At 37.7% G+C, this 14878-nt stretch overlaps 1 protein-coding gene across 2 annotated transcripts in view; it reads right to left on the bottom strand.

The window, feature by feature from the left end:
• Positions 1-14878, bottom strand: part of RBM27 (RNA binding motif protein 27) — an 86050-nt gene that overhangs the window by 19686 nt on the left and 51486 nt on the right. For both annotated transcript variants that reach the window (XM_005558140.4, XM_005558141.4), the window contains 6 exons: positions 13042-13191; positions 10250-10394; positions 8262-8415; positions 7351-7647; positions 5195-5335; positions 490-609 (listed from right to left, as the gene is read on the bottom strand). In XM_005558140.4, coding sequence (XP_005558197.1) covers positions 490-609; positions 5195-5335; positions 7351-7647; positions 8262-8415; positions 10250-10394; positions 13042-13191 — 1007 coding nt within the window. The remainder of the gene's footprint in view (positions 1-489; positions 610-5194; positions 5336-7350; positions 7648-8261; positions 8416-10249; positions 10395-13041; positions 13192-14878) is intronic.

The following is a 14878-nucleotide window of genomic DNA, read 5'->3' as shown; positions in this document are numbered from 1 at the left end:
AATAATAATAATAATAATAATAATAATAGTGTAAAATCTATGGATTTCACCAGGAAAATTGTGCCTCCCACCCTCCTGTTAAATCTCTAATTATACTGAGATAGTACATACAAATATCTATTTAATTTGGAAAACCCTATGTGAACTTAATAGGATGACAATGAAACTCAGAACTGAATCATATAGATAATAATTACAAAAGTGTTATATTTTATATGAATTATTATCTACCTAGGAATTTTAAAAAAGAAAATAAACCCTAGAATTGGAGGGAATAATAGTGTATTTAAAAAAAATTCTGAATGGCAATTGTGAAACATTTTTTTCTGTATGTCCATCCTTTTTTTTCCAAGTGTACATTAGAGAAGCTATATGAGCATTATGATGTCATGCCCTACCGACATGAACTGATTTAAAAGTGATAATGTAACCACTTAACAATTCAACGCATCTTTTCTTCTGTAAGGCAAGAAGAATCAAGACTGTTACCTGTTTTTTTTTAAGCACTTCTTGAACATCATGAGATTTAGACCCTGAACAGAGCTTTGAAGGTGTCTTTAAGTTTGAGGAGCTGTAAATCAGTTTTGGATGGCCTGGAGTTGAAAATATCTAAAAGATAAAGAAAAAAAAAAAGCACACACAAATATAATTATATCTAAAGGAAAAAAAGCACACACAAATATAATTATATCTAAAGAAAAAAAAGCACACACAAATATAATTATATCTTAGAAATGCTTAGAGTAATTTTTTAGAAATGATGCATATATTTCTACTCTTCTTAGGATTTAAATTTTCTTTCTACATTTAAAAACTTCATTATAAAATCTAGTTCTTTATTCATAAATTTGTCACCCAAAAGATAAAAACAGCCTTACTGCCCTCCTGTTAAACACAATTTCACAAAATACCAACATCAGACAAAGCTGCTCTTGTGACCATAACAGATCAAGACAAAATGAAGACCACTCCCTAATCATGACTGAACAGACAAAAACATGAATGCTATCCAAACCATAAAATGACTAAACATAACGTTTACGCCAGGAATGACTGCTGCTTCTTTACCATTTACTACTTTAGCCTCATTCCAGGTAAGATTTAGTAAGATATCCTATTACAGAATTTATGCCTGTTTCCTTAAATCCTTCTAAATCATCTAACTTAGCCGAAATCCTAAAATAAGTCCTTTTGGCACACACAGTTGCATTGTGTGTACCTCTCACTGAATAATAAGTTGAATTTGTTTGGCTACAGGTGGTATCTGGCTGGAGGGTATCATAAGTTGTTTTTTGTTAGGTGAAGTGCCGAACAAAAACCCTTGTTTCCAATAACTGAAAAATCCTTCTAAGAATTCAGCTACGTTTTTTTTTTTTTTTTTTAATTTTTCCTTTCTTCCTTTTTTTTTAAAGACAAGGTCTCACTATGCTGCCCAGGCTAGAGTGCGGAGGTGCAATCACGGCTTGTTGCAACCTCAGTCTCTTGGGCTTAATCCCACCTCAGCTTCCTGAGTAGCTGGGACTATAGGTGCGAGCCACCACACCTGGCTGGTTTCTTTTCTTTTTTGTAGAGATAGGGTCTCTCTCTGTTGCCCAGGCTGGTCTCAAACTCCTGGGCTCAAGTGATCCTCCCACCTCAGCCTCCCCAAGTACTAGGATTAGAGGTGTGAGTCACTGTACTGGTCTTCTTTGAAACTTTTTAATTAATTTTGAATAATATAAGAGAGAGAGAAAATAATAGTAAGAAATCCATGGAAAATTCAATCTCATAAATAATATATCCAAATGTAAGACTTCTCTCAATCACCACATCACTTAATTATCATCAAAACTAAACTAGTTTACACAGGAAAGTCCTGCATGTACCATAAGAACCTTGTATAGCTGATGTTCATGTTATCATTTATTTTATTAAAATGGCAACAACTAAAATTTACTGAGCACTATTTATGTGCTACACATTCCCCTCTTGGGCTTTTTTTTATTAACATAAAATTAACATTAAAGTTTTAATTCCCATAGCAACAGCTAGTAAGAGGCAGGTTAAGTCAGTCAGGGCCATCTGACTTGAAACTCTTTAATCACTTTTTTTTTTTTAAATAATGGAATTTTTGAAACACACAAAAGTACCAAGCAGCAACAATAATCAATATATAAAATAATCTTCTTTCATTTATATCCCCAACTAACTATATTCTTATCCCAAATATCATATGATCCGTAATATTTCAATTATATCTCTAAAAGATATGGACTCCTTTCATTTTTCAACATAACCACAATACTATCACAATATATAGTTAAAAGGCAATAACACTTCTTTAATATTAAATATTCACCTCTCCAGTTCCAGCTTGTAATTTTCTAAACAATTTCCTCCCATTTGAAATGGGATCTATTAAAGTCCATGTAAGTATAACTTGTTGTATCTCTTTGAAGTCTCCTTTACTTCATAGTTTCCCTCTCCATCTCTTGCTTTTCGTTGCAAATTGTTTGTTGAAGAAACCAGGTGACTCATCCAGTAGTACTACCCCACAGGATTCTATGGTACCCTTGAAGATGTCCCTCTCTCTATACCCCAAATTTCTTTTAAATTAGTGGGTAGATCTAGAGGTCTGATCAGATTCGTTTTTCTCTTTGACAGAACTCTAGTATTCTCTGACACTCTCCTTACTTTCTAGTTTGATACCATATTCTAGGCTCATCTGCAATACTGCCAGTCTCAGGTCTGGAGACAGCTATTTCTTCAAGGTTCCCTGGATCCCTTTGAGTGCTAGGGATGCTCAATGACTGGGCTGGTCATTGTTTCTAGACCTTTTCAGTGAATAGAATTGGGAAACGTTTGGGGCATATTTCGTTGCCTTTCTTTCCCTTTAAGATAAAATACAACCTGAGTTTATACTGATAGTTTCTATTCAAATGCAGGACTACAGCGTATTTACTTAATCTTTTCTATCTTCTATCTCTCTTTTCAGCCACACTGAAAATCTCAGTTGTGAAGGACATCAGCATAATTCCGCATTTTAATTACCCTACAATGTTCACAGATGGGTTTCAGAATATCAACAATGCCAATGTTGATATGATTTCTTTAAATCGTTTTTTGTCCTCAGGGTATATCACACTAGGAATATATCATCAAATCACTGTTTTAAAGCACTCAATGCAGATATGCTAGTTCATGGGTTTCACTTTTCTTTTCACTTTTTAGGGATTACTTCTATTTCATTTAATTTTACTTTATAATTACATTCAGAATTTATTTACATGGTTCCAAGTCAAATCTACAAAACAAGACATAATCAAAAGTCATCTAGCTTCTTCTATACTTGCCATAACCACAGGATTTAAATAATATGAATTATCTTTTTGGTTTTTTCCTGTTATAAGCAAATACTTCTCTGTGTTCACTGCCTCTACTTTTTCACACCAGCAGTAGTAAACTATGTATTTTTTCTTCCATTTTGCTTTTTTACTGAATATATTCTGATAATCACTCCATAGTATGTATAAAAATATTCTTCATTCTTTATATAGTTGTATATTTACTGTATAGATATACTACATTTGCAGTAACCAGTCCCCTACAGATGGGCATTTGGGTTGTTTCCAGTCTTCTGTTATTATAAAGGGTATATCATTACTAGCCTTGCACATATGTCTATCTATATTTTGGCTAGTATACCTTTGACATAGATTCTTAGAGGGAAGATAACTAGTTTAGTAATGCATATACATAATTTTGGCAGATACTGTACTGCCAAATTTCCTTTCATGAGGGTTGTATCATTTAGTTTTTTCAATCAACATCTAAATCTCAGATCCATTTGGAATTTATACTGGTTTATGATATAATAAAAAAAAAAAGGATCAGATCTTATTTCATCTTTTCCCTACTGGCTATCCAGTTATCCCAATACCATTTATCAACATGTCTATAACTTCCCCACTGATCTGGGACACTTTGTTATTATATAATAAACTCCTATGTGCAATTGAGTCTATTTCTAGATTTTCTATTCTGTTCCACTAGTCTTGTCTATTCATGAGTCAATATCAGGTTGTTTCAGTTACAGAAGCTATATTGTATTTTTTGGGATAGCATGCATTGCTGCTCTTCCTCTGCAGTTTTCTTTGCTTTTTCTGCTTATTTTTCTTTTTATTTAGCTCTCTTTGTAATAATCACCATGCTCAAGAGTTATAGTATAGATATATTACTAAAAATAAATTACTTAAAACATATTTCAAAGTTTGGTTTTTTTACTATGACAGAATACCCTTCACTAAATTCTTAAAAGATGAAATTAAAGAAATTAACTAATAAAGACACTTATCTATTAATAAATATCTAAAATTCGGCTGGATGCAGTGGCTCATGCCTGTAGTCTCAGCACTTTGGGAGGCCGAGGTGGGTGGATCACCTAAAGTCGGGAGTTCGAGACCAGCCTGACTAACATGGAGAAACTCCGTCTCTACTAAAAATACAAAATCAGCCAGGCATGGTGGCGCATGCCTGTAATCTCAGCTACTCAGGAGGCTGAGGCAGGAGAATTGCTTGAACCCAGGAGGCAGAGACTGTGGTAAGCCGAGATTGTGTCACTGCACTCCAGCCTGGGCAACAACAGCGAAACTGTCTCAAAAAAAAAAAAATTAAATAAATAAATAAACAAATATCTAAAATTCTCAAATTCCTACTTCACTTTGTTTTTGTTTTTGTTTTTTGAGACAGTCTTGCTCTGTCACCCAGGCTGGAGTGCAATGGCGTGATCTTGGCTCAATGCAATTTCCGCCTTCTGGGTTCAAGTGATTCTCGTGCCTCAACCTCCCGGGTAGTTGGGAATACAGGTGCCTGCAACCACGCCCTTCTTATTTTTTTGTAGTTTTAGTAGAGATGGGGTTTCGCCATTTTGGCCAGGCTGGTCTCGAACTCCTGACCTCCGTTGATCCACTCACCTTGGCTTCCCAAAGTGCTGGGATTACAGGTGTGAGCCACCACGCCCAGCCTCCTACTTAACTTTGAATAGGAAAAAAATTTCACTAGCAAATTTCTGACTGCAACATGGAAATTAGAGAGGTATACCTGCCACACTTAGGTTAGCTGTCACAACTGTCTTGACTGTCTGGCTGATAACTAATTTATTTTGTTAATTCATTGAATGTTTCTAAATATATCTGAAGCTCCCAAAAATGCCTACCTGGCAATCTTCTCCAGCACCACCAGACTGATTCAATAAATGTGATGCATCACTCTGGTTACCACCTGCATGTCCAAGACGATGTTTAACAGGAACTTTGTTAAGAACATATGCACCTGATGTCTGTGGTTTGCTCATCATCTGCATATACAAAATAAACACTTATGTGGCAGAAGTTTAAAAACATGCCTAGGAATGATACAAATTTAAGATGATTACTCTAGGGAAGAAGATAAGAAAATGGGAATGGGAAGGTGCTTCCATTATCCATAAGGTTTTATTTTTTAATGACACTGGTGAATATACAAATGATTGATAGATTATTCATACTTTTGGAATGTCTAAAACATATCACAACAAAATGCATGCACCTACACACAAAAAAACAACTATTTTTTAATGTTTCCTCTGGTATGCAATGCTCTGAAAGAATTAGAGGGTCGGCCGGGCGCGGTGGCTCAAGCCTGTAATCCCAGCACTTTGGGAGGCCGAGACGGGCGGATCACAAGGTCAGGAGATCGAGACCATCCTGGCTAACATGGTGAAACCCCGTCTCTACTAAAAATACAAAAAACTAGCCGGGCGAGGTGGCGGGCGCCTGTAGTCCCAGCTACTCCGGAGGCTGAGGCAGGAGAATGGCGTGAACCCGGGAGGCGGAGCTTGCAGTGAGCTGAGACCCGGCCACTGCACTCCAGCCTGGGCGACAGAGCAAGACTCCGTCTCAAAAAAAAAAAAAAAAAAAAAAAAAAGAATTAGAGGGTCTTGGCTGGGCACAGTGGCTCATACATATAATCCCAGCACTTTGGGAGGCCAAGGCAGGTGGATCACCTGAGGTCAGGAGTTCAAGACCAGCCTGGCCAACATGGTGAAACCCCGTCTCTACTAAAAATACAAAAATTGGGCAGGCATGGTGGCATGCGCCTGTAGTCGCAGCTACTCGAGAGGCTGAGGCGGGAGAATAGTTTGAACCCAGGAGGCAGAGGTTGCAGTGAGCCAAGATTGTGCCACTGCACTCTAGCCTGAATGACGACAAAGCGAGACTGTCTCAAAAAAAAGAAAAGAAAAGAAAAAAATAAGAAGAATTAGGGGGTCTTAACTGACAGTGGCTTAATATGAATAACTGTGAAATGATCACCTCAAAAACATAATGCAATATTGGGCTGTACTAACAGAACCTGTCTAATGATCACCATGAAGGTGATAGTACGAACTCTTTTCTACACTATTCATCCAACATCTAGGGGAAGCATTCACCTTTGGGCCCTTACATGAAGTGGGATACAAGTGGGATAACTGAAAGAGAATTTAGATGCAAATGAGCAGGATGATAAATGGAGTTGACACCATGTACTATAAGGAATACTTTTTAAAAATCTGAATGCATTTACTCTAAGCATGAGATTTATCTAGGTCAGTATCTGAATGGCTCTGATGTGCGGTATTTTGTTCTTTTGTTTTTTCCTTCCTTCATCTATTCAATCAAATATGTTTTGAGCAATATGTACCAGGTATTGTTTTAGGCACTAGGGATAGAATGGACACAACAGGCAAAATTCCAGTTCTCTTGGAGCTTCTATACCCATTTTTAGAAGGAATGTATAATTTTTTTTACATGAGAAACAGGAGGGCAAATGGGTGACACAAAAAAGACTGATTCTAATACAAAATAAAGAAATAGCTCTACAGTCAAAGTTGCTCAGTGGTAGATGGTTATTACACTTTAGTGTGCATAACAATAACTTAAGAGTACTTGTTAAACATGTATATTTATAGGCCCCATAGCTAGAGACTGACTCTACACAGGTTTGAGAAGGTGAAGCCCAGGAATTTGCACCCAGGTAAGTGATTCTGATGTAAAATAGCACGTCTCAAACTTTAAGGTATGTAAGAATCACTTGGAGAGCTTGTTAAAACACAAATCCTTGGGCCCCACCCATAGGGATTCTGATTCAGTAGGATGGAGTATGGCTCAAGAATCTGCAATATTTCCCCCAAGAATCTGCATTTCTAGTAAGATCCCAGGAGACCAGATGCTGCTGGTCTGCGGTTCAAATTATGAGTAGCTCTTATGTAGAAGACCCAAGGACCAGGAACTGAAAAATACTGATCTAGAGGGTGTAACTAAAAGAGCTTTAATTCCCAGTGAACCAGATTACCTTCTGGATACCTCCGTGCACTGTTGAAGGAGCGGACTGGGCCACTAGCACCTGCTGCTGATGAAGATGCTGTGGCAGGTGATGATGCTGCTGTGAGAGGTGACTAAGTGTTTGCTGTTGTTGCAGGAGCAGCTGTGCTGAGGACTGTAGTGTCGGTTGCTCATTATTTTCCCTATGCCACAAGACTCGAATGAATCGGTTGTTTAGAACTGCTTCTGTGCTAGAAATGGCTTTCCTGGCCTCCTCATTGGTAAGATATTGGATTAGGGCTGCTTCTGGATCACCCTTAAAAGCAACCTTGAAGAAAATAAAACAATATAAATTCCCAAAACCAAAAAATAGTCAAATAAATTATGACCCATTGCTATGTAATGAATGTTTTCCCCAAAATACACATGTTGAAGCCCTAAACTCCAATATTACTGTTTTGGAGATAGAGCTTTTAGGATATAATTAAGGTTAAATGAGGTCATAAGGGTGCATCCTAATGAATAGTATCAGTGGCCTTAAAAGAAGAGAAAGAAATCTGCCCCAACCCCCTCTTTTTCTTTCTCTGTCTGCCATGTGAGAATGCAGCGAGAAGCCAACCATCTGCAAGACAGGAAGACAGCACTCCCTAGGAAACGAATCATCCAGCACCTTGATCTTGGACTTCCCAGTCTCCAAAACTGTGAGGCTACCCATTCTCTTTCAGGAAGAGATTGCAGAAAAGAACCAAATGAATTCACAAGAACAAACATGGTTTAACAAGTCCATCATAAAACTGGATATACAGATATATGGTGGCATTTACAGCACTTAGAAGAGATAATCAGAATAACCACTGACTCATTTAAACAAGGTGAGCTAACAGAAATTTTCCCAAGACCCATAAAATGCCTGGCTTCTGTCACTGACATAGCCACATTTACCTGGATATTAACAATAGTTCCAAATTTGCTGAAGTGTTCATTGAGCTTGGTAATGTTGTTCAATTCCTGAGGGATTTTCTTGACTTCTAATTTGGTGTTTGTATACTGATTCTTTCGTAAGAACCCTGGTTTATTTTGATTGTTATTTCCTTGCCTAAAAGGAAGATTAATACATCTTAGTTAATTCTCCTACTTCATGACTAGCCAAGAGATAAAACCACAAAGAATTTAGGTTTATAATTTTTTTAAGTGCCTTTTGTGGATGAGCATGGTGGTTCACACCTATAATCCCAGAAAACTTTTTCAAAATCCTATGAAACATTATATTCAAAATTCAAACCACAGAAAATATATTAAACAACAAGAAACAGGTTACAGGCTGGGCGCAGTGGCTCATGCCTGTAATGCCAGCACTCTGAGAGGCCAAGGCAGAAGGACTGGTTGAGCCCAGGGCTTCCAGACCAGTCTGGGGAACATAGTAAGACCACATCTCTATACAATAAATTAATTGCATTGATTAATTTGTTTAAAGTGCCTTTTGTGAGCCCTTAACATTCTTCAGAAATTACTAAGCAATTTTCACATTATTCTTTTTTTTTTTTTGTAGACAGAGTCTCACTCCATTGCCCAGGCTGGAGAGCCGTGGCATGATCTCGGTCCGCTGCAACCCCCACCTCCTGGGTTCAAGTGATTCCCTTGCCTCAGCTTCCTTAGTATCTGGGATTACAGGCACACACCACCACGCTCGACTAATTTTTGTATTCTTAGTACAGTCAAGGTTTCACCATGTTGGCCAGGCTGGTCTCAAACTCCTGACATCAGTGATCTACCCGCCTCGGCCTCCCAAAGTGCTGGGATTACAGGTGTGAGCTACTACGCCCGGCCGACATTATTCTTATTACGTGAGAATAGAAAAGGTGAAGAGAAAGGTGAACAGCAATAGATTACAAAAAGAAAAGGCCCAACTAACACTTAAAATCATATGCTAAAAAGATCTAACATAAAGATCTACCACAATTATCAAGGACTCTAACATCATTAAATTAAATTAAGGCTAGAACATCATCTTTTTTTTTCTTTTTTGAGGAGTTTTGCTCTTTTTGCCCAGGCTAGAGTGCAATGGTGAGATCTCGGTTCACTGCAACCTCCGCCTCCAGGGTTCAAGTGATTCTCCCACCTCAGACTCCCAAGTAGCTGGGATTATAGGCATGCACCATTACACCCGGCTAATTTTGTATTTTGGGTTTCTCCATTTTGGTCAGGTTGGTCTCGAACTCCTGACCTCAAGTGATCCGCCTGCCTTGGCCTCCCAAACTGCTGGGATTACAGGCATGAGCCACCGTGCCCGGCTAGAACATCATCTTTAATGGCTTATTTTCAACTTCTGCAAGGGTACTAAGCTATTTTCTTCACCATTTATTTCATTTTTTTTCTTCTTTTCTATCCATTGCCAGTGTGTCAGTAATTTTTAATATTGGGTTAGGTATAGAAATAGGTAGGTACAAATTAGAAATACCTTTCATGGGCCGGGTGTGGTGGCTCACACCTGTAATCCCAGCACTTTGGGAGGCCAAGGTGGATGGATCACCTGAGGTCAGGAGTTCAAGACCAGCCTGACCAACACAGTGATACCCCATCTCTACTAAAAATACAAAAAATTAGGTGGGCATGGTGCTGGCACCTGTAATCCCACTACTCAGGAGGCTGGGGCAGGAGAATCACTTCACCCCGGGAGGTGGAGGTTGCAGTGGGCTGAGATTATGCACTCCGCCCTGGGCGACTCCGTCTCAAAAAAAAAAAAAAAAAAAAAAACCCTATTATAAATATTGTTAACTTTTTAATTTTTACAACATTCTAACAATGTCTTCTAGAACCCTAACTTCAAGATACCTAGTTTGAAAATCATTAATGACAAATCTTATTTTTATGAATTTACTAATGCAAACAACAATAATAATTAGATGCTACTAATTAGCAAATTATCTTACTTTCCCAGCCAAGGTTTCTTTGTGAGTGGCCCGTCCAAACCACTCATAGCTCTTTTTCGACTATCTGGTTCAAGAACTACTCTGGTTATGTTGCTGTTAATCGAAACAGGAACTGGTGGTTCAGTCTGGATCACAATGTTAGCAGCTGTTGGAAACAAAAATTCAAATTACTGAGTTTTTCAGGAGTCTCAATGATTAATATATTTAGTCTAAAAGTTAAAAAGTACTATTAATAGCTCAATTACTTTCATTTCTCTTTTAGAAATGCCTAACAGAGAAAAGTTACAAATGCCTTTTTCTATAAAAACTAGAAATCCATGTTTCAAAACTCAAAGTTAACCTCGATGTAATAAATGACTCAGGCATGAATGATCAATAGATGAAAAAAGTACTGGTGAAAGGTTGTTGGAAAACAAGATACTTATGGTGCCAAAGTAACACTCCAAAAATTACATTTACAATGGAGAGCTCTGGGCCGGGGACGGTGGCTCACGCCTGTAATTCCAGCACTTTGGGAGGCCAAGGCGGGTGGATCACCTGAGGTTGGGAGTTCGAGACCAGCCTGACCAATGTGGGGAAACCCCGTCTCTACTAAAAATACAAAAAAATTAGCCAGACATGATGGTGCATGCCTGTAATCCCAGCTACTCGGGAGGCTGAGGCAGGAGAATCACTTGAACCCAGGAGACGGAAGTTGCGGTGAGCCAAGATTGCACCATCGCACTCCAGCCTGGGCAACAAGAGTGAAACTCAGTCTCATAAAGAAACAAACAAACAAAGAAACAAAAACAATGGAGAGCTCTAACAATGATCACCTTATGCAAGCAATCAAACTTAGCACCATTAATGGACATTATTTGCCTCCTGGTGTGATTCAACAAGAAGTTAACCACATCATAAGAATTACATATTATTATGGAATTATGGTTTTATGTGTGGCAATAATACTGTGCTTATATAGGACTGTCTTATTCTTAGATATAAGGTAAAGGAGTTAAAGTTTCACAATGTCTACCACTAACTTTCAAGAGATTCAACAAAAAAAAGTGAGTGGAGAGAAGAAAGAAAAGACAGCATTCATGCCCAAAGGTAATAAAATATTACTGGTAAATCTAAATGAAGGCATTCAGATGTTTACTGTGTTTCTTTTGATTTTCTATAGGTTTAAAGGTGGGAAGAAAATCCAAAGCCAGTACTATAAATTGACAGAAATATTCTAAGAATCTGTCCTTACAATAAATAACCTGTGGGTAGGAAGAGGTGTACTGAACAAAACAGAAATTAACAACACAAAACTATGCCTATTAAATCCTGAGTATCTCTCTTAACTTTAGCAACTCCACCAAGCAAAGAATAACCCAGAGCTGAATGCCGGGGTAGGTATATGGTTAGGAGTTGGTACATTTCATTTCATCTTTGTCAGGGAAATTATGATGTAAAGATTCATTCACTTGACATTTAGCTATGTGACAGCTCAGCAACTATAGCAGACCTTGGGTATACATTGGTGAATAAAATAGACATGATCCTTGCTCTTGTGGGACTTGTGTTTCAGAAGGCTAATGAAGAAGACAGCAACTGTGATGGCATAAAACATTCTAGAATTTGAGATGCCATTATGTTCTCCTTAAATAGTTTTTATCATTACCAGCTAACATTGCCTAATGCTTTTTTTTTAAATTTAATGAAGTGTGTCATATTAAAGGAAGGAGATATAACTAAAGGTTAAATGACTTGCCCAAGACAACAAAGAAATCCTGTTGTCCTGTTGTATACAAAACATGACTTCTACTCTGAATTCTAGTTCTGGCACTTAACAGCTGCGTGACCTTGGGCAAGTTCTTTAAACCTCTCTAAGCCTCAGTGTCTTTACTTGTAAAAGGGGAGAATAAAAACAGAAACATGAGAGACAATAATATATATGAGGCTGGGTATGGTGGCTCATGCCTGTAATCCCAGCACTTTGGGAGGCCAAGGTGGGATCTGGATCACCTGAGGTCAGGAGTTCAAGACCAACCTAACCAATATGGTGAAACCTCGTCTCCACCAAAAATACAAAAATTAGCAGGGTTGTAGTGGCGCACACCTGTAATCCTAGCTACTCAGGAGGCTGAGGTGGGATAATCGCTTGAACCCGGGAGGTAGAGTTTGCAGTGAGCCGAGATCACGCCACTACACTCCAGCATAGGTGACAGAAGGAGACCTTGTCTCAAAAAATATATACATATATATAAAAATATATATATATATGAGAAGGCATTTGGTGTAGTCTTCATACAAAACTTGTTATTCTTATAGTGGTAATAGTGTTATTAATGGCAGGAAAAAAAGAATTAATAAAGCTAGGATAGAAAGAAAGATCAGGAAAATGCTAGGCTGGGCACAGGGGCTCACACCTGTAATCCCAGTACTTTGAGGTGCCAAAGTAGGCCCTTCAATGATCAGTTCTTTGAGGAGGAGATCAGTAATTTCATCTATCTATACACAATACCTAACACAGTGCCTAGCAACAAAACTAAAACAGCCTGAAGTCCTACTAAAAGAAGTAGTTAAGTAATATTAGTGTGATTTGTATGTAAAAATAAATATATTCTAACTATAGCTTTAAAATAAACTTTGGAGATAAAGTTATTTAAAAACATCTGAGATTAATACATAGTACCCTTCAAAGAGATGATATATAAGTAATTTGGACCTTAATTTCCTCAAGCGAGGCCAGAAATGCAAATGTAATAACTATATCCAACTACTGCATAACACTTAGCATCAGAAAAAGTTCAAGGTATTCTCACCTCTTGGATTTGCATCCATATCTCCAGATGTTAGGCCAATCAGATTGGGACGCTGTGTCTGTGTTCTTGAAAAGAACTGTCTGTACTGAGATCTACCAGAACTAGTAATACTAGGAGCTTCTGGGTTGTAACCATCTGGTTCATATGTATCTGAGGGAAAACAAAGCAACAAAACACACAACAAATCAGAGGGAGGTTAAATCATCTCTCATTGTTCTAAAATAAACACTTGCTTAAAAAACATATATTCTCCAACAAATATAAATACATCAACCTATAGTCACCTCTCAGTATCTGTGAGGGACTGGTTCTAGGACCCTCCCACAGATATCGAAATGCACAAATGTTCAAGACTTTTATATAAAATAGGGTGGTGGTATTTGCATATAACCTAGGTAAATCCTCTTGTATACTCTAAAACATCTCTAGGTTAATTATAATACATAATATAAATGCTATGTAAATAGCTGTTATGGATATTGTTTTTAAAACTTGCATTATTTTTAATTATTGTATTGCTATTTTTTATTTTTATTTTTTCTGAACATTTTCAATCTGTAGTTGGTTGAATCTGCAGATGTGGAACCTGAGGTGAAGACTGCATTTCTCTTTGTGTTACAGTATCTAGACACACCTTTTGAAACTGAAAAAAGAATGCTCCTATTACAGAATATAGATACATGCATCTATTCTTAAATACTGGTATTTTCAGATTCACTCACCTACTCATTTCTGCTCTATATATTAATTACCTTATCCAAATGTCAATGCACATTTTTTTTTAATTTAAAAAAAATAGAGATGGGGTCTCGCTATCTTGCCCAGACTGGTCTTGAACTCCTGGGCTTCAGCCATCTGCCGGCCTCAGTCTACCAAACTGCTGGCACTACAGGTGTGAGTCACCGTGCCCAGCCCAATGCACATTTGTTAATACAAATTTTTACAAACACAAACACCATATGTGAAGGACTGAGTTTCCTCTGTTATCTGTCATATCTCCAATGTCTAGGCACCTTTTTAATTGAGGTGAAAAGAAAATGTATTCATTTGGTTATCTGCACTTCTTCAAACTAGAGACAGACAGCTGGTTTCACACATAAACCATATTTCAAATAAAACAGCACACGCGCTCACATACATGTCAGTCACTTCTATGATTTAGAGTATAGAAGTGATTCAGAATATAAGATCAGCAAATTATCCTCATTTAGGGGATCCTCCTGGCCACTACAGGCATTTGAGTCAACGGTCGATAAATAGCACAACTAGGATTCAGAAGTCCTCAATCCAGAAAATGTCTCACCCCCAATACTCTTAGATTAAACCTCTCCCATGAATATTATGCTTCTCCCAACTTCAGATTCACCAGCTAACTTCCTTCTTGCACAAAACATCCACAAGCTACAAGGAGGCAATAATAATAAAATGCTATTAAAGCACAGGTGATTCTGAGATATCTAATATAAGAACTAGAACTGCTGGCTGGCATTCCTTCTCTTCCCCCCACCCCCACGTTTCCCCTTTTTCCGGGTTTTAAGAACAGCTCATGGAATTACACAAAAAAGACATCACTAGATTAAGAACTGTCTCCCTCTAATAAAACGTTAAATTATGTTGAAAAGTAATCATTTGGGGCATTTGTACTGTCCTCCTCAGAGAAGGATGGAACAGAAAATTTAATAAATTATTATCACAATGACATTCCTATTAGAGATTTTTTATTTCATTCCTAAGGCTTGCATTCAGTCTCAAAGTTTCCTGATGATGATTAATAAAACCAAATAATTGGGTCAGGTGTAGTGGCTCACGCCTATAATTCCAGTACTTTGGGAGGCCA

The sequence above is a fragment of the Macaca fascicularis genome, chromosome 6 (assembly GCF_037993035.2).
Source record: "Macaca fascicularis isolate 582-1 chromosome 6, T2T-MFA8v1.1".
Classification (NCBI taxonomy): Eukaryota; Metazoa; Chordata; class Mammalia; order Primates; family Cercopithecidae; genus Macaca; species Macaca fascicularis.
The sequence above is the reverse complement of the archived record's forward strand: the minus strand, read 5'-3'. Positions and strand labels throughout refer to the sequence as shown.